Genomic DNA, 21,268 nt, shown 5'->3' on the forward strand with positions numbered 1-21,268 from the left:
TTAAGCAGCTTGGTCTATGAGTAGTTGACACTTCTGCAGGGACACTGTAACTCTAGAGAACTAAGACTTTGAGGATTCCCCCCACCCCACCTTGTTGAATTCCTCTGGTGAATTTTAATCATCTCCTTTGTTCTATTAGGTATTAGACATGTAACTATAATGCTGATAATAATAGCAATCAACAAAGTTTGATTTTATTTTTTAGCACTTACTGCATTCCAATATCGGAGAAGGCAATGGCACCCCACTCCAGCACTCTTGCCTGGAAAATCCCATGGACGGAGGAGCCGGTGGGCCGCAGTCCATGGGGTCCTGAAGAGTCGGACACGACTGAGCAACTTCACTTTCACTTTTCACTTTTCACTTTCATGCACTGGATAAGGAAATGGCAACCCACTCCAGTGTTCTTGCCTGGGGAATCCCAGGGACGGAGAGCCTGGTGGGCTGCCGTCTATGGGGTTGCACAGAGTTGGACATGACTGAAGTGACTTAGCAGCAGCAGCAGCATTCCAACATAAATTATCTTAAGTCTCCCAACAACCTAAAAGACAGCTGAGATTAACATTTTAGTTTTGCAAATGAGGCAAAATGGGGTTAGCTAAATTGTACTGTATTTTAGAACTGCTGCTTTGTGATTGTTATTTTACAACTGTTGATTCAAACCCAGGGTTTTCTTATTGTGTGTTCTTTACACAATTGTGTGTGTGCGTGCGTGCTGTCACTTCAGTCATGTTCATCTCCGTGTGACCCCATGGGCTATAGCCCTCCAGGCTCCTCTGTCCATGGGATTATCCAGGCAAAAATACTGGAGTGGGTTGCCATGCCCTTCTCCAGGGGATCTTTCCAAACCAAGAATCAAACGCGGGTCTCATGTCTCCTGCATTGGCAAGTAGGTTCTTTATCACTAGCACCACCTGGGAAGCCCCTTTATATGATTATCAACACTAAAAATTGTACTTGTAATTCTGATTTTTTGGTGCTGTCTGAGAGTTATAGTGCCATATATGTGTCTATAGGTCTGTAGACAAGCAGAGATGTGCAGACAGGCAGATGATTAGAACTGCTTCATTTTTTTTCTGAAAGAAAATGATAGAGTTGGTTTTTTTTTCCCCAAACAGGAAATGAGAATTTAAAAATTGTTATGAAAGTGGCAAGTAAGTGTGGCAACACATTCCTTTGTTTGAACCTAGATGGTATATACCCCTCTTCTGTTGGGGTATGGTATCTCTTGGGGCTTATATTTATCTTACTCTTATATTCTCACTTCTCCCTTTACTTCTTTTACACTCAATAAACTTTTTTTTTTTTTTTTTTTTAGCAGAAGTGAGGCTACTACACTCTTGTTTCTTGATGCTGTTGCACTGGGTATTAGAATGAAAACCACATCATTTATTATAATTCATAAAATTACAGCTCAAAGAAACCAAGTAATTCATGAAGTCCAATTTCCACATTTTAGTATAGGTCAGGAAAGGTGTGTGACCCACTTTGGGTCAGAGTTAGTTAGTGACAGAGCCACGATTAAAGCTCAGGCCTTCTGACTCCCACTTTAAGTCCACAGGGCTTCCTATGAGTGCAGGGAACACATGCCCTTCTGCATGGTTCAGACAAAGCTGCGAGGCTGGTGTCTCCCCGCAGACCTGGAGAAAGGATTCCTAGGAGGACTGTTTTCAGAGCTGCTTTTTTTTCACTTCCTGCTCTGCATACTCATCTTCGCAATTAGTATTAATTGAGGAAGGTAAGAGGAGAAAACTGGGGCCTCCCCCAAAGCTCCCAGATCCCCTACTCAGGCAGGGAGAAGTCTCTGCAGAGAAAAATGCTGATAATCACTGAAGTTGAGGCTCAGCTTCATTAAGCATGCACAGCCTCTCCTGGGAACAGTTCCCTAGCCTCACTCTCTGGTTTACCCAGTTCAACTAAACTGCTCCTCATTTGTCTTCTCATTAAAAAACTAGTTAGCACATTGCTCTGTTCCCCTGAGTGGCTCAGAAGAAAAGTTTTGTGGGAGGATTTCCTTAGCTGCAAAGATCTGGCTCTCACGCTTCCCCTAAGGGAATCTCAGTATCCAGGTCCTTCAAACAAGGAGTATGCAGCAGTAATAATTCAGCAATGGGCAAGGCTCCTCTGTTTGACCAAAGGGAAGTGGAAGGGAAAGATCTGGGCTCGCTAAGGATATGAAAGTTCAGTACAGCTGCCTGAGATCTAACTCAGAACGAGGGGAATTTGAGACTTGTTTGGACACACTGCTCAAAGATTTCCAAGCTCAGCTTGTGCTGTTGGGAGTCCATGTCATCTGGACTCCTCCCCACATACAGAATTCCTACAGACTGTGCACACTGGGACAGCTCTTCACATTGACCACCCACTCTCACATTTCAGCAGTGCCTCCCCACGGAGGCAAGGCTGAACAGGTTAAATATTATTATTCTCTGTTTTTTAAATAAATGCCTGAAACCTATCTGGTACAGAGACTGACCTCATTGTTAGAGGGCTTTCTAGTCCCTATAGGGCTTCCCCTGTGGCTCAGCTGGTAAAGAATCTGTCTGCAATGCGGGAGACCTGGGTTCAGTCCCTAGATAGGGAAGATCCCCTGGAGGAGGGCATGACAAGCCACTCCAGTATTCTTGCCTGGAGAATCCCCATGGACAGAGGAGCCTGGTGGGCTACAGTCCATAGCATCACAAAGAGTCAGACATGACTGAGTGACTAAGCACAGCACATATATTTACCACCAACACATTAGTAGTAATAGCAGTAATACTATTCAGTGAGTGCCCACTATAATGGATATATAACTTACACTACATGAGGCAACTGAGGCTCAGAAAGGCTATGTAGCTAGTTTAGGATCATTTAACAAAAATGATGGGTCTAATGATCACATCTAAGTGTGGGGAGAAAGAAGAGAATATTTTATATAAAGGATAGGTAGGGAGATGGGTTTAATAATTAGTAACAGATGGAAAGGCACACAGTTAAGGGGGAATAAATGGGAGATGAAATTATAGAGAGACTCAGAAAATGGTAGAGGTCATTACTGCCCCAACTTTACTTTCCCTGAACTGCGGCATCTGGATCTACCAAAACACTCATCCTTAGTCTCTTAAAGTATCCATTTTCTGTGTGAAACAGCAGAAACAGAAGATTCGTTTCAGGGGTCTCAGATCCTCCCCCAGTTTCCCCATCTGCTCTGCCTCTCACCATTCACAGGAGCTTTTAGTTAAATTATACTGTCATCCAGGCCTTTATTCCTGGACCTCAATCCATATGCTGAGGCACTAGTCTTGTTAACTCTTGATAAAGGCACTCAATTATTCCACTTGTTCAGAATGCACCCTGGTCTGTGTCTGCCAAATGTAGGCAGATGTTCTGGAATGAGGAATTCTTTTTCATTTTTCATATTCGTTCAGCAATCCCTGTGTAACCCTAGCCAGAAACAGACTTGGCACTCTTGAAGTATCAAAAAAGACATCAGAAAATCATGTAGTCCCATATTTTCAAGCAAACAATATCAGAACTGTAATGCAGAAAGCCAAAGAGTACCAAGTATAAGACAGACTGAAATAGGAAGCAGAAATGAGGACCCAAAGCTCTGGTCACTCCCTGCCCCTCTTTTCTATCCTGGCTCCTCAAACAGTTACTTTGATGAAATGATTCAGTTTCTTCTCGTTTTTTTTCAGATGAGAGAGCTGAAGGCTGAGGAGGTGATGGGCTACTAAAAATGCACAGCTCATTAGGGACTAAGATAATACCAGAGCTTGGCAGAATCAGGTCACTGTACGGATCATGAATGTTCTTTATAAAATTGTTTTCAACTGTTCTTATTCAAAAATGAAATTAAATAGGCTCCTGGACATGAATTTACCCCCTGACCCCCACAGTGGGCAAGACTTCCTCAGCCTCATTCTCACTCTCTGCCAAATGAGAGTAAGCAGTGGGTGACTGCCCATATTCCTTCCTGTTTAGAGAGTTTTAATTCCACAATTACACCACTTCTTAAAAAAAGCAAGATCCAAATTCAACCGAGGCAGGTAAGACACAACACACAGAGTTCAGCTCAGTCACCCAGTCATGTCTAACTCTTGGCAACCCCACGGACTGCAGCACGCCAGTCTTCCCTGTCCAACACCAACTACCAGAGCTTGCTCAAACTCATGTCCACTGAGTCAGTGATGCCTTCCAACCATCTCATCCTTTGTTGTCCCCTTCAGCCTTTCCCAGCATCAGGACTTTTTCCAATGAGTCAGTTCTTTGCATCAGCTGGCCAAAGTATTGGAGTTTCAGCTTCAGCATCAGTCCTTCCAGTGAATATTCAGGACTAATTTCCTTTAGGGTTGACTGGCTTTATCTCTTTGCTGTCCAAGGGACTCTAAGTCTTCTCTAGCACCACAGTTGAAAAGCATCAGTTCTTCAGTGCTCATCTTTTTTTATGGTCCAGTTCTCACATCATACATGACTAATGGAAAAACCATATCTTTGACTAGATGGACCTTTGTTGGCAAAGTAATATCTCTGCTTTTTAATATGCTGTCTAGGTTGGTCATAGCTTTTCTTCTAAACAGCAAGCATATCTTAATTTTACTGCAGTAGTCACCATCTGCAGTAATTTTGGAGCCCAAGAAAATAAACTCTGTCAGTGTTATGTCACTGACTGGGGAAACAGATTCTTGGATGGCACAAAAAGAACCTTGTGTGCATGAGGACCCAGGAGAAAGGAGCAGTGTCCCCACAAGAGACTGACCCAGACTTGCCTGTGAGTGTCCATGAGTCTCTGGTGAAGGCGTGGGTTGACAGAGGCCTGCTGTGGGGTCAGGGACACTGAATACAATAGTGTGGGCACAAGTCCTTTTGAAGGAGGTCCCCATTACTCTTACCCTTACTATAGTTTGGCCTCAGGCCAAACAACAGGGAAGGAACACAGCCCTTCCCATCAACAGAAAATTGGATTAAAGATTTACTGAGCATGGCCCCACCCCCAGAACAAGATCCAGATTCCTCACAGTCAGTCTCTTCCATACAAGCCTCTTATCTTTTCCATCAAAGGGCAGACAGAATGAAAACCACAATCACAGAAAACTAACCAAACTGATCACATGGATAGCCTTGGGTAACTCAATGAAACTATGAGCCATGCCATGTAGGGCCACCCAAGATGGACGGGTCATGGTGGAGAGTTCTGACAAAACGTGGTCCACTAGAGAAGGCAATGGCAAACTATTCAGTATTCCTGCCTTGAGAACCCCATGCACAGTATGAAAAGGCAAACACACAGAACAGAGAGGAAAAAGTGTTGGCCCAGATCCCTTTTTGGTTATATGCTTGCTGCCTGCTAAGATGCTTCAATCATGTCCAACTCTTTGCAACCCATGGACTGTAGCCCATCAGGCTCCTCTGATCATGGGATTCTCTGGGCAAGATTACTAGAGTGGGTTGTCATGCCCTCTTCCAGGGGATTGTCCCAACCCAGAGACCAAATCCACACCTCTTGTGACTCCTGAATTGGCATGCAGGTTCTTTACCACTAGTGCCACCTATATGATTCCAAATTTAAAAAAAAATAACCTCTGCCTGAGCAACTGTTTCCTTGATATTTTAAAGAAAAATATTTATAATGATCATCACACAGTTCTATAAAGATTAAAGGAAACAAAACATTTAAAGTGATCAATGCTTAAGTGTTCTTGATACTTGAGTTACTCTGTGAATAATAAAAAGCTTTATTATTTTAGGGGCAGGGCCAGGGACTTTGAAGCTTGGTTCCTGAATTCAGTCATCTCTACCACTTTCTTTATTCATGATCTTAAACAATTCACTTAACTTTCCTATTTTCCATATGTAAAAGACTCCCTCATCTGTAAAATGATGAGGGAGTAGTCCCTCATTCAAAGAATTCTTTTGAGGACTGTTGTTGCTGCTCAGCCACTAAGGCATGTCTGACTGTTTGTGACCCATGGACTACAGCATTCCAGGCTTCCCTGTCCTTCACTATCTCCTGGAGTTTGCTTAAACTCATGTCGAATGACTCAGTGATGCCATCCAACCATCTCCTCCTCTGTGGCCCCCTTCTCAGCAAACAGAATAGTAAATATTACATATGAGATAGTCATTATTACTACAAATTTGCCACATAAATTTCTGCAGTGGGAATTTATTCCTTAAGCTTGCTTGATTTTACACATATCTCACATTTTTGTCACATGTGTGGGTCAATAGAACTGATAATAATTCAAACTGAGGATTGTTCTTGGGCTTAGGTGTCCAAAATCACCCTAGAACATCCTGTGTGTTTCTCCTTGCCCTTGTGAAATTTATACTATCCCTCAATACATGGCTTCAGGGCCCTTATCCTCTTCCCACTCTTTCTTTTCTCCTACCCCAAAGTTATCTCAACTTGTCTTTATTGGGGTGGTCGTGGGTTGCAGCAAAATACTATTTGGTCAGCACATTACCAGGTGGCAGTCGAAATGAATCACTAGCAATGGGGATTCCCTGGAGGCTCAGTGGTAAAGAATCAGCCTGCCAATGTAGGAGATGCGGGTTTGATTTCTGGCCTGGGAAGATCATACATGCCACAGAGCAACTAAGCCCATGTGCCACAACTATTGAGCCTGTACTCTAGAGCCCAGGGGCTGCAACTATTGAGTCCATGCACCCTAGAGCCTGTGCTCCACAGCCAGAAAAGCCTCTGCAATGAGAAGCCCATGCACCCCAACTAGAGAGTAGCCCCTGCTTGCTTCAACCTGAGAAAAGCCTGAGCAGCAATGAAGACTCAGCACAACCAAAAATAAATAAATAAAATTTTAAAAAAGAAAAGGAATCACTAGCAATTTCTTGGGTCACATTAATCAACTGTGTAATGAGCTTGAGGGCTTACAATCCTGTTGTAGATACATCTTATAATTCAAAGAAGCATATATTTCACCAGTGATTTCTGATATGGTACCTGGTAAATTCTTAAATTTATGAATAAGTGAAGAAAAGAATGAATAGATGAGTGAACAGATGGACTCTTTAGAGAGCAAATAAGATGATAGAGATTGTTTCTTTCTGTAAGCTTACCAGGGGTCATTCCTCTTTTTTAGATCAGTTCTGTGCTTCAAAATCATCTTCTCTTTTACTGCACAATCTTATATGCTCTCAAACCTTCTGAGGTCCTTCTTTTCAGACTGTCTTTAGTTTCCCAACAAACATAGGTAATAGGTGGGTTGAACTGCCCATCTCCCTCCACCTGACAACTCGAGTGATAAGATACAACCTGAGGAAATTACAGACTTTGAACAGTTTGCACTTAAGCAGACTTATTCAGTTCAGTTCAGTTCAGTCGCTCAGTCATGTCCGACTCTGTGCACCCCCATAGATGGCAGCCCACCAGGCTCCACCATTCCTGGGATTCTCCAGGCAAGAACACTGTAGTGGCTTGCCATTTCCTTCTCCAATGCATGAAAGTGAAAAGTGAAAGTGAAGTCACTCAGTCGTGTCCAACCCTCAGAGATCCCATGGACTGCAGCCTACCAGGCTCCTCTGTCCATGGGAGTTTTCAGGCGAGAGTACTGAGTAGGCTGCCATTGTCTTCTCTGCAGACTTATCAACACATTTTAAAATTTGCTAAGATGTGAAAAGAAGTAGGAAGCAATGCATGAATGTGACACACTGGGGTCAATGCCTCAGGGCCAACTCTTTGCCTCCTTCCTTTTTCAATGTTCGTAGCAGTTTGTTACTCTAGACGGACTGAAATTATATATATAATAACTCTGATTGCAAACTTTGAAGGAGTATCAAAGTTAGCATTCTATCACATAGGATGTATGTGTAGTTTACCCTGAAAGTAAAGCGCACATATTTTTAAGAATAAAGTAGGGCCCTATTAATAATTATCCTGAACAACAGGCATTAACCAGAACTCACTTGAGCAAACCAGGATGTGCGATTGCACTATGTCACTGTATTCACATTTATTTTAAGAATCAGTTCAGTTCAGTTCAGTTGCTCAGTCTTGTCCAACTCTGCAATTCCATGAATCGCAGTCCGCCAGGCCTCCCTGTCCTTCACCAACTCCCACAGTTCACTCAAACTCACATCCATTGAGTCAGTGATGCCATCCAGCCATCTCATCCTCTGGTGTTCCCTTCTCCTCCTGCCCCCAATCCCTCCCAGCAACAGAGTCTTTTCCAATGAGTCAACCCTTCTCATGAGGTGGCCAAAGTACTGGAGTTTCAGATTTAGCATCTTTCCTTCCAAAGAAATCCCAGGGCTGATCTCCTTCAGAATGGACTGGTTGGATCTCCTTGCAATCCAAGGGACTCTCAAGAGTCTTCTCCAACACCACAGTTCAAAAGCATCAATTCTTTGGCGCTCAGCTTTCTTCACAGTCCAACTCTCACATCCATACATGACCACTGGAAAAACCATAGCCTTGACTAGACAGACCTTTGTTGGCAAAGTAATGTCTCTGCTTTTCAATATGCTATCAAGGTTGGTCATAACTTTCCTTCTAAGAAGTAAATGTCTTTTAATTTCACGGCTGCAGTTACCATCTGAAGCCCCCCAAAATAAAGTCTGACACTGTTTTGGAGCCCCCAAGAATAAAGTCTGACACTGTTTCCACTGTATCCCCATCTATTTCCCATGAAGTGATGGGACCAGATGTCATGATCTTCGTTTTCTGAATGTTGAGCTTTAAGCCAACTTTTTCACTTTCCATTTTCACTTTCATCAAGAGGCATTTTAGTTCCTCTTCATTTTCTGCCATAAGGATGGTGTCATCTGCATGCCTGAGGTTATGGATATTTCTCCCAGCAATCTTGATTCCAGCTTGTGCTTCTTCCAGCTCAGTGTTTCTCATGATGTACTCTGCATAGAAGTTAAATAAGCAGGGTGACAATATACAGCCTTGATGTACTCCTTTTCCTATTTGAAACCAGTCTGTTGTGCCATGTCCAGTTCTAACTGCCGCTTCCTGACCTGAATATAGGTTTCTCAAGAGGCAGGTCAGGTGGTTTGGTATTCCCATCTCTCTCCGAATTTTCCACAGTTTATTGTGATCCACACAGTCAAAGGCTTTGGCATAGTCAATAAAGCAGAAATAGATGTTTTTCTGGAACTGTCTTGCTTTTTCCATGATCCAGCAGATGTTGGCGATTTGATCTCTGGTTCCTCTGCCTTTTCTAAAACCAGCTTGAACTGGTTTTAGAAGTTCGCAGTTCATGTTTTGCTGAAGCCTGGCTTGGAGGATTTTGAGCATTACTTTACTAGCGTGTGAGATGAGTGAAATTGTGCGGTGGTTTGAACATTCTTTGGCATTGCCTTTCTTTGGGATTGGAATGAAAACGGACCTTTTCCTGTCCTGCGGCCACTGCTGTTTTCCAAATTTGTTGGCATATTGAGTGCAGCACTTTCACAGCATCATCTTTCAGGATTTGAAATAGCTCAACTGGAATTTATACCTACATTATTAAAAATAAAAATAACTCATAAAAATGTATATAAATCAATAGAAGAGTATTTCTCCAATACAGGTCCATCTGTCCCATGCTATCCCCACTGCCCACAATAGAAAACAATTTTCATCTGTGTTTCCTAAAACTCTGCAGTGTTTCCTTACTTAAAAACAAGTAAATATGAGTATTCTCATAAGCCCCCTGGAGACCTTTTCTGATCACTGTAGAAAGTCCTTTCTCAACGTAATAAATAGTTCATTGTGTGCTTAATTTAAACAGTCCAGTGCTTAAGGGGTCATGGGTTCTAGTCTTGCTATTACAATCAGAACTACAAAGAATAACCTTGTTTATATATCATTTCATATACATATATGCAAGATGAATTCCTAGAAGTGGGATTGCTAGGCACAAGTAACTATGTAGTTTGCATAAAGATTGATCATTTTTTCTCCAAATTTATTTTACTATTTTGTTCTTTTATGAGGAAAGTATGAAAATGTCTGTTTCCCTGCAGTTGGCCCAATAAAGTGTGCTTAAAACATCTGGATTTTTGTCAATCTGAAGGTGATAAAAGTATCTCAATGTAGTTTAAATTTGCATGCATCATTATGAATTAAAATGTATATCTTTTCATGTATTTAAGTGTCATTCTTTTATAAATGCCTATTTGGGGATAGATTGCCTACATTCCAAATTAAGCATCATGAGGAAAGGGATTACGTTTTATTCATTTCATAATTTTGCCCAGTAAGTGGTATGGGAAATAAGAAGCATTTACTAAACATATTTCATGAATAACAGAATCACTGATTTCCCCTCTCCATACACTATTGTTTCTTTTTGTTAATACTTTTTTCTAATCTTTGGATCACATTTTTTTCTTGGATAACAATATTTCATGTAAATGTATGCATAATATAGAATATATAGATAAATTTTGAATTACTTATAAAATTATTTTCAAAACAATTTTTCACCTATTCCTAATAATTTCTTGTAACAGTTTTTTCAAATATTAATAATCATTGTACAATGTTGAAACTTGAAATACTGTTTTTTTCACTTAACACTCTAACAGATATTCTTCATTGTCTCCTCTGCTAAATCACAGATCTCTTGATGGAGGTATCACACCTTGTTCATTTCTTTTGTTCCATTTCTAATACAGGATATGTATTATTAAGAGAGCATGTTTTGCTGGTGGGGGATGACATGAGAGGAAAATAAACAATTTCCTGAACTTGGAATGCTCCAACTTCTATTTTCCCTCTTGGTACTACCTTTAAGATATATTTCACTCATTTATCTACAATGCTAAATATTTTGCATATTATTTTGTATTGATTTGGATTTGTGTTTCAAGTTCTTATAAACAAGTATTTGTATCATAGTGATTGTTTTCTGAAGGCAAACAAACAGCCTTATATACTGTTTTAGTGCAAGCCATGATGGTATACAATTGAGTACTCCAAAGCATGGGGGAAGTCTGTCCCAGAATCTGTCTTATAGATCCATAAATGAAGCTAAAAATTAGAAGTGTTTTTGTATTTGGGAGTGTGAAGGATGCAGCAATTTCATCAAATGGTAGTGGTAACCATTTATCCTGGAGAAATGTCAGTTGCTTCACTTGAAGTGGAATCTCTTCAGAAAGCTAGAAAAGACTGGATGAGATCCTCTACATGCCCAAGCATCAGAAAAAATTTTTTCTCAACGATTAATTCTTCCAATCTTGAGGTTCATTATTTTCTAAAGCAAAACAGTCAAAATCAAATATCACACTTTAATGTCATTAAAACAACTCAAGATCTCACAGGAAGATTTTTCTGCCTGATTCGAGGAGTGGAGGAATGAATTCTCTCAAGTTTATGTGGCCTATCTGCAAACCTTTCCTGGTTAATATTCTGATAGCCAATTTAATTTTGCTGTTGCCTTGTCTTCTGCCTCTGATTCCGAAATGTGAAACCACATTTACACTGACCTATGATGCAAATCTACTATTCCCCAGTGGATTAATTCTTTCAATCTGTTACTTATGTGACTTTTCTATCCAAACAGTCCATGTCTATATATAATGCCCAATCAAGGTCAGAATTTGAATGAACTGACTTTAGGGCTTTTATGAAGATAATGCTGACAGTAATAAAAAATGACATGACTATGGAAAACTGAATAAGCATTATGTTCAGTTCAGTTCAGTTATTCAGTCATGTCCAACTCTTGGCGACCCCGTGGACTGCAGCCCACCAGGCTTTCCTGTACATCACCAACTCCCAGAGCTTGCTCAACCTCATGTCCATTGAGTCAGTGATGCCATTCAATCATTTCATCCTCTGGTCCCCTTCTCCTCCTGCCTTCAATCTTTCCCAGCGTCAGGGTCTTTCCTACGGAGTCAGCTCTTTACATCAGGTGGCCAAAGTATTGGAGCTTCAGCTTCAGCATCAGTCCTTCCAATGAATCTTCATGACTGATTTTCTTTAGGATTGACTGGTTGGATCTCCTTGCAGTCCAAGGGACCCTCAAGAGTCTTCTACAATGCCACAGTTCAAAAGCATCAATTCTTTGGTGCTCAGCTTTCTTTATGGTCCAACTCTCACATCTATACATGACAATTGGAAAAAACAGTATGTAGATGTTCCATATAATTATAATGGTTGTAGTGGAATAAATGACAGCAATGCTGGTGGCTTTTGTGGTTTAAAATGGTGTTTGGCACTGGTCATAGCAAACACCCTCTTCCAACACCACAAGAGAAGACTCTACACATGGACATCACTAGATGGTCAACACCGAAATCAGATTGATTATATTCGGTGCAGCCAAAGATGGAGAAACACTATACAGTCAACAAAAACAAGACCAGGAGCTGACTGTGGCTCAGATCATGAACTCCTTATTACCAAATTCAGACTTAAATTGAAGAAAGTAGGGAAAACTGCTAGACCATTCAGGTATGAACTAAATCAAATCCCTTATGATTATACAGTGGAAGTGAGAAATAGATTTAAGGGCCTAGATCTGATAGATAGAGTGCCTGATGAACTATAGAATAAGGTTCATGACATTGTACAGGAGACAGAGATCAAGACAATCCCCATGGAAAAGAAATGCAAAAAAGCAAAATGGCTTTCTGGGGAGGCCTTACAAATAGCTGTGAAAAGAAGAGAGGTGAAAAACAAAGGAGAAAAGGAAAGATATAAGCATCTGAATGCAGAGTTCCAAAGAATAGCAAGAAGAGATAAGAAAGCCTTCTTCAGCGATCAATGCAAAGAAATAGAGGAAAACAACAGAATGGGAAAGACTAGAGATCTCTTCAAGAAAATTAGAGATACCAAGGGAACACTTCATGCAAAGATGGGCTCGATAAAGGACAGAAATGGTCTGGACCTAACAGAAGTAGAAGATATTAAGAAGAGATGGCAAGAATACACAGAAGAACTGTACAAAAAAGATCTTCACGACCCAGATAATCACGATGGTGTGATCACTCATCTAAGGCCAGACATCCTGAAATGTGAAGTCAAGTGGGCCTTAGAAAGCATCACTACGAACAAAGCTAGTGAGGATGATGTAATTCCAGTTGAGCTGTTTGAAATCCTGAAAGATGATGCTGTGAAAGTGCTGCACTCAATATGCCAGCAAATTTGGAAAACTCAGCGTGGCCACAGGACTGGAAAAGGTCAGTTTTCATTCCAATCCCAAAGAAAGGCAGTGCCAAACAATACTCAAACTACCGCACAATTGCACTCATCTCACAGGCTAGTAAAATAATGCTCAAAATTCTCCCAGCTAGGCTTCAGCAATACGTGAACCATGAACTTCCTGATGTTCAAGCTGGTTTTAGAAAAGGCAGAGGAACCAGAGATCAAATTGCCAATATCTGCTGGATCATGGAAAAAGCAAGAGAGTTCCAGAAAAATATCTATTTCTGCTTTATTGACTATGCCAAAGCCTTTGACTGTGTGGATCACAATAAACTGTGGAAAATTCTGAGAGAGATGGGAATACCAGACCACCTAACCTGCCTCTTGAGAAATCTGTATGCAGGTCAGGAAGCAACAGTTAGAACTGGACATGGAACAACAGACTGGTTCTAAATAGGAAAAGGAGTACATCAAGGCTGTATATTGTCACCCTGCTTATTTAACTTTTATGCAGAGTACATCATGAGAAACGCCGGACTGGAAGAAACACAAGCTGGAATCAAGATTGCCAGGAGAAATATCAATAACCTCAGATATGCAGATGACACCACCCTTATGGCAGAAAGTGAAGAGGAACTAAAAAGCCTCTTGATGAAAGTGAAAGAGGAGAGTGAAAAAGTTGGCCTAAAGCTGAACATTCAGAAAACGAAGATCATGGCATCTGGTCCCATCACTTCATGGGAAATAGATGGGGAAACAGTGGAAACAGTGTCAGACTTTATTTTTTTTGGGCTCCAAAGTCACTGCAGATGGTGACTGCAGCCATGAAATTAAAAGACGCTTACTCCTTGGAAGGAAAGCTATGATCAACCTAGATAGTATATTCAAAAGCAGAGACATTACTTTGCTGACTAAAATCCATCTAGTCAAAGCTATGGTTTTTCCAGTAGTCATGTATAGATGTGAGAGTTGGACTGTGAGGAAGGCTGAGCACCGAATAATTGATGCTTTTGCACTGTGGTGTTGGAGAAGACTCTTGAGAGTCCCTTGGACTGCAAGGAGATCCAACCAGTCCTTTTGGAAGGAGATCAGCCCTCGGATTTCTTTGGAAGGAATGATGCTAAAGCTGAAACTCCAGCACTTTGGCCACCTCATGTGAAGAGCTGACTCACTGGAAAAGACTTTGATGCTGGGAGGGATTGGGCACAGGAGGAAAAGAGGACGACAGAGGATGAGATGGCTGGATGGCATCACTAATTCAATGGACGTGAATCTGAGTGAACTACGGGAGTTGGTGATGGACAGAGAGGCCTGGCTTGTTGCGATTCATGGAGTTGCAAAGAGTCAGACATGACTGAGTGACTGAACTGAACTTGCTACATAGCAAATATTCAATAATAATAGAATAATGGATAAATTGATTTCCTACTCCAGGGGTTTTCCTGACCCAGGGATTGAACCTGCATCTCCTGCACCACAGACAGAGTCTTCATCACTGAGCCAGAAGGGTAGGTCGTGGTAAAGTTGGTGGTTTAGCCACTAAGTTGTGTCCAACTCTTGTGACCCCATGGACTGTATCCTGCCAGGCTCCTTTGTCCATGAGATTTTCCAGGCAAGAATATTGGAGTTGGTTGCCATTTCCTTGTCCAGGGAATCTTCCCGACACAAGGATCAAACCCAAGTCTCCTGTGTTGCAGGCATATTCTTTACCAATTGAGCTACAAAGGAAACTTGAGGTAAGGTTAGCAGTGAGTAATGATGATTTACTCTTCTTAGACCACCTAGTTCTTATTATTGGAGTTGCATGGAAATGAAACTGAGAAATCTCCTTGCAATGCAATTTTTCAGAAGATGAAACTCACTTCTGGGGCACTCAGTGTGCTATTCTGTATGTATGCATAAAATTATGCAAGATGGGTTGTCTTTTTCAATAGAAAGCTATATGGAAATTTTGCAAAGTTTTCAAAGTGGCCTAGGAAAGGCAGTCTCCCTGAGACTTGATCCCAGAGCTCAACAGTCAGGGTTGCAAGGTTCAGAAGAGTCATTTGAGAAATAGTGCTACTCTGCATCACTTTTCTGTGCCCAACAACCTTTCCCCACAGGAACCTCGATTGAGAGCTCATCATACCCAACTCCACCAATGAACACACATTATACATCCCCTGGGAAGTCAGCATTTCCAGGAACATGAGATAAGTACAGAAGTGTCTTGGGGTAAAAGAATGATGAGGAAGATGCTACAAATTCTAATTTCATCCAGACAGAGAGTAATTTGGGATAATGTATCAGAGATGAGTGGAGCTGAGGAAGAGGATTAGAGGATGAGAAAAAATGCTAGGAACCATGGTGCTGATGTTTCCCACAGCCCAGAAACATTTTCAGTGGTTTTGGGGAACTGTAAATTATCTGTGTTGTAAGCTTTAGAAAACATCAGTTCAAACTTTTTTATGCTGGAGAAAAAGAAGTTGCTTAGCCCGAAGTGTACTGCCTGTTAGCAACAGAGTAAGTTCTCAAAGCAGAATCCCTGACTTAGAGGAAGGCCTTTTGTTTTTTTAAATATAATAAGACTTGTTGCTGGGTGTTCTGTCTTCATGGTTTTCCTCTTTGAAAATTCCTGGCACATTTCTTCTTTGTGGATCATCTTTCAAAGTGAGTCATTATCAGGCACTATGGATCTGTCAACATCCTCTGGATCATCGAAAAAGCAAGAGAGTTCCAGAAAAACATCTCTTTCTGCTTTATTGACTATGGCAAAGCCTTTGACTGTGTAGATCACAATAAACTGTGGAAAATTCCACAGTGGAGAAGAGAGTAGAAAAGAGTAGAACTGGCATAAGGAGCCTTGATTTCTAGTTCCAGTTCTGGAAACAACAGTTTCTGTTGGGTCCCACCATGTGTACCTGTAGGGCTGCAACTCTTCTATTGCAAACTGAGTATTGTTTAGATGATATCAAGTTCCTTCAAGGTGCTCAAATTCAGTATTCTTGACACTAGGGAAAATTTCTGAGTAGAGGAAAAGTCTTGATGTTTATTAATCCTTTGTTTTTACTCCTTGCTCCTAGAAATCATGGATCATGTCAATCACACATGGACCCAGAGTTTTCTCCTTGCAGGTTTCACTACCACTGGAGCCCTGCGACCTCTTGCTTTCCTGGGGACACTGTGCATCTATCTCCTCACCCTGGCAGGGAACTTGTTCATCATTGTGCTGGTTCAGGCAGATTCTAGACTGTCCACACCCATGTACTTCTTCATCAGTGTCCTCTCCTTCTTGGAACTCTGGTATGTCAGCAACACAGTGCCCACGCTGCTGCACACTTTGCTCCATGGGTGTTCACCCATCTCACCAACTGTGTGCTTTGTCCAGCTCTATGTCTTCCATTCACTGGGCATGACTGAGTGCTACCTATTGGGTGTCATGGCACTGGACCGCTACCTTGCCATCTGTCGCCCACTCCACTACCATGCTCTTATGAGCAGACAGGTACAGTTGTGGCTAGCAGGGGCCACTTGGGTGGCTGGCTTCTCAGCTGCACTTGTGCCAGCAAGCCTCACAGCCACTCTGCCCTTCTGCTTAAAAGAGGTGGCTCATTACTTCTGTGACCTGGCACCACTAATGAAGTTGGCATGTGTGGACACAAGGTGGCATAATGGGGTCCATGGGGCAGTTATTGGTGTGGCCACAGGGTGCAATCTTGTGCTCATTTTAGGATTGTATGGGTGTATCCTGAGAGCTGTGCTGAAGCTGCCATCAGCTGCCAGCCGTGCCAAGGCCTTTTCCACCTGTTCCTCCCACATAACTGTAGTGGTGCTTTTTTATGCTTCTGCCTTCACAGTTTATGTGGGACCACCTGGGAGTCACCTTGAGGGCACAGACAAGTATATTGCTTTAGTGTATGCCCTTCTTACTCCTTTTCTCAATCCTATCATCTATACCCTTCGAAACAAAGAGGTGAAGGAGGCTATGAAAAGGGTCAGGGTCAGGATATGGACCATTTTGCAGGAAACTTGACAATCTCTATTATCATTTTGAGGTTTCTTGGTAACTGTAGGAATGAATCACCCAGTTGGTTAGTCAATCGTCTTCCCAGAGTTAAAGTAAATGCCAGGGAAATAAAATCACTCACGGCAGAAGACATAAGCCTGGATTAATCAGAGCTGGAACATATATAGAGAAAGAAGGTATGTCTTTGGTTCCATTCCAAACAAATGGGAGAGTTATGCCACAAGGAAGAAAAACAAACCAGAGAACATGCAGACGTTTTTGAACTTATGACTGAGGGAGAGAGTAAGATACTGAGAGAAAGAAAGCAAACTAAACCTGAGAGGTGGCACTTTTATCAAGATAAGATTCCCAGAATAAGATTGAAAAAGTGGAAAACAAGGCTGGCCAAAAATTATAACCTGTGTAAGTTTCAGATGTGAAGCCATGAGCCATAGGCAGAAAACTTATCAATAACCCAGTGGTCTGGGGAGACCATGTGATCAAAGGTAGCTCACCGGAGAAGACAATGACCCTATTAGGTAGGAGCCTAGAAACTTTAGATAATAATTTACTGTTTAATGGGGAGAGACAAAAGTGTTGGAGATGAGCGTGCACTCTGAATTGCCTTCTAATACTGTGGAATATGCCTTAGAGTGATCTGGAGCTATATTCCATAAATAAATAAAATAAAAACCAAACAACAAAGAGACAAACAAAAAGCTTTGCAAGCACACCTGTACAATGTAGAAAGCATATTGAAATAAAAAATAGAGATGGGGACCTGTAGCTATGACCTCATTCTCTCCCTTCTTTTTCCCCAGCTCCTTTACCACTTTTTCTGCCTAGCAAAGTTTGAAAATTATTGCTCAGGTTTAATTTCTGTACTTTAGCAATATGTGAACTGTAGATCTAGCCCCTGCCTAAAGATGTCAGGGTTTTGAGAAAGACAGAACCAGGATCTTGGTAGAGACTGGGTCACTGTGTGGGATTTAAATACTCCCTCTAGCTTTCATTCTTATGTAACTGCTAAAAAAATCAAATCAATTATTTTTGGTATGTTTGTCCTATGCCAGAATAGTAACAGCTGCTTTCAAATGTATTTTTAATTTAATTGTCATAAGGTCTTTTGAAGAAGAAAGAATCATCTCATTATCTACAGGATGACACTAGAAAGATTACCACACTTGCTGTCAAGAGACATGGTTTTAACCCCAGATCCACTTCAGTGGGCTGGGTGAACTTAGCAAGACTTCCTCAGTTGCACTCTTTGCCAGATGTCAGTAAGGAGACTGCTTACATTCCTTCCTGCTTAGCAAGTTTTGATTCTGTGATTGCAACATATCTTAAAGAAAGCAGGATCTGGACCAGACTCAGATAGTAAGATCTGAAAATCTGGAATAGAGAGAGGAAAGTAATGGTTCAAATCCAAGGTTTACTGTTTTTGACTGTGTCATCCTGATCTCAGGTGGCCTCCAGCTCCAGAGGTTGAAGCCGATTTCAGTCTCCTGCCAGAGATTGAGGCCTATGGCAGTGCTGAATCTTAGCCACCAGGCCACCAGGGACAAGTGAGTGGCCAGTGACAAAGCCCTGACCCATCAGCTGTGTAGAAATGAATTTCACATAGAGATGAAAAGTTGTGAAACAAACTGTTTATTAGGAAGAAAAAACATATGTGTGGATAGACGCATGGGCGGGCTCAGAGAGGCTCACTATTTTAGTAGTTTAAATCACTTCACATGGGGTATGTCTTTCAGGTTTCCTCTGGCCAATCATCTTGCTTTGCCTGGTTCTGAGTTTATATTTGGTTTATGCCAGGATCCTCCCATGTGTGCTCGTGCATCTCTTAGCTAAGATAGATTCTATCAAAGATGTCTATGGGTAGATTGACATCACCTCCTATGGAGTTGTTCCTCTCTCCCTTTTGACCTTAAAGGAGATTTTCTGCTTGTGTGTAGTAAGGAAGATCTCCTTGACTTCAAGAATAAGGAATATGTGGCCTTTTATCTCTTGTCATAGCAAGGCTTAACTTCTCTTATCCACTGTCCATAGGGAACAAACTTCAGCTGTACAGCCTGAGGCCCATCTATCTTGCCTTAACCCTGTACAGAAAAGAAAGTAAATTCTCTTTGATCTTAATTTTTTCTTCCTTAAAACATTCTGTAACAAAGAGTCCTAAAGTTTAAATAAAATAACACATGCTAAGTGTTCAATACATGTTAGCTTTATTATCCCAGAGGCAGAGCAATGTAGTAGTTAGAACGTCAACTGTCAACTTTGATGCCTGCCTTCCTGGGTTGGAACATTAATTCTACCATTTAATTGCTTTGTGACCTTAGGCAATGCATGCAACTTTTCCTGTGTCTCAATTTCCTGATCTGTAAAGTGAGGACATAGTAGAATCTTAAATTCCATATAAATGTTAATTATTACTACTTCAAAGATTTTCCACTTACATTTCTGCAGTGGGAGTTTCATTCCTTGAGAATACTTAGTTTCACACATATCTCACGTTTTCATTATGTGTAGAATCATTAGAATTGATAATTCCCCAAGTGAAGCTTTTCCTTGTGAAGTGTCCAAGTCAACTTTCTATAGCCTCAGGAGTCCTGGCTTTCATGAAGTCTATGCTCTTCCCCCAAATGCAAAATGCAGTACTCCATTCTGCTGAGCTACTAAGTCTACTTCTTTTGCATTCTGATTCTTTCTCTCCTCTCATACCTTGTTTCATTTAGAAGCTCTTTATGCAGGAATTGTTGTGGGCACTCCCTGTGGGGGCAGCACCAAAAATGGCTGGAAACTGCTTTCCCTAGCAATGACTTGGGCCATGTTAATTAACAGTGGATCTATATTGTGTGGTGAGCCTAGGGGTTTATAACCCTGTTTCAGAGACATCAGTTATTAACAACTCAATGCAGCACCATTGATTTCTAGCACAGTGCTTGATATTCATTCTTTTAATGAATGAACTCTCAAGTGTTAAATAAGTGTGATAGAAATTTAAATGCTCCTTTTACAACTCTGGGACTCCCTGGTGGCTCAGATGGTAAAGAATCTGCCTGGAATGCAGGATAGCCAGGTTTGATCCCTGGGTCAAGAAGAAACCATGCGGAAGGGAATGGCCACCCACTGTAGTAGTCTTTCCTGGAAAATTTAATAAACAGAAGACCTTGGCAGATCACAGTCCATGGGGATGCAAAGAGTGAGACATGATTGAGTGAGTAACTTTACAAGTCTAGCAGGAGATAGTCTCTTTCTTAGATTTTTCATAGCTTCAAACTCCCTTAGCCGTCAGTTTATAATATTTCTGCTCTTGTAACCTCCTCAGGTCTTTCTCTTCAGAATATAAAGTTTAGATAATCCTTAGTGCAGTTTCCCAACTGGTATAAATAATGGGGTGTTGAGTAACTGAATCCCTACCCCTCACATATGACTTTCAAATGTTCATGTAGGGCCTGGGGGAACTAGAGTCCCTGGCCTAGTTGCCTCTATGGAAAACAGCCTTTCTATTCACCTAAGTGTTCCTTGAACAGCAAGGAGACCAAACTGTTGCAGGAAGGGGGACCTCTTCCAGGGCCCAAAACTGGGCTCTTGTCTAACACTTGGAAATGAATTGTCTAAGGAGACACATGTGATGACAAAGCAAGAGATTTTATTGGGAAAGGGCACTGCGGTGGAGAGCAGTAGGGTAAGGGACCCCAGGAGAACAGCTCTGTCACATGGCTCACAGTCTTGGGTTTTATGGTGATGGGATTAGTTTCCGGGTGTCCTTAGCCAATCATTCTGACTCAGAGTCCTTCCTGGTGGTACACGCCTTGTTCAGCCAAGATGGATGTGGGATAGAAGGATTCTGGGAGGTGGTCGGACATGTGGTGTCTCCTTTTGACCTGCCTTGAACTCTTCCGCTTGGTGGTGGCTTATTAGTTCTTTGTTCCTTACCAGGACCTCCTGTCATAAAACAATTCATGCAAATGGTTACTATGGTGCCTGGCCAGGGTGGATGGTTTCAGTCAGTGTGCCTCCCCTAACAAAACCAGTCAATCCTAAAGGAGATTAGCCCTAAATATTCATTGGAAGGACTGATGCTGAAGCTGAAGTTCCAATATTTTGGTTACCTGATGCAAAGAGTTGACTCATTGGAAAAGACCCTGATGCTGAGAAAGATTGAGGGCAAAAACAGAAGGGGAGGACAGAGGATGAGATGGTTG

The 21,268-nt window shown here is 41.6% G+C and overlaps 1 protein-coding gene across 1 annotated transcript; it reads left to right on the forward strand.

The window, feature by feature from the left end:
* Positions 1-16,145: 16,145 nt before the first annotated feature.
* Positions 16,146-17,090, forward strand: LOC120855616 (olfactory receptor 6N1-like). Its single transcript, XM_040230159.1, has one exon. It carries the CDS (start codon positions 16,146-16,148, stop codon positions 17,088-17,090), a length of 945 nt encoding a protein of 314 aa, XP_040086093.1.
* The last annotated feature ends 4,178 nt before the right edge of the window (positions 17,091-21,268 follow it).

The sequence above is a fragment of the Oryx dammah genome, unplaced genomic scaffold (assembly GCF_014754425.2).
Source record: "Oryx dammah isolate SB20612 unplaced genomic scaffold, SCBI_Odam_1.1 HiC_scaffold_28, whole genome shotgun sequence".
Classification (NCBI taxonomy): Eukaryota; Metazoa; Chordata; class Mammalia; order Artiodactyla; family Bovidae; genus Oryx; species Oryx dammah.

Bases quoted from the DNA above. Each gene is read 5' to 3' on its own strand.
- LOC120855616 (XM_040230159.1), top strand. From the start codon at position 16,146: ATGGATCATGTCAATCACACATGGACCCAGAGTTTTCTCCTTGCAGGT.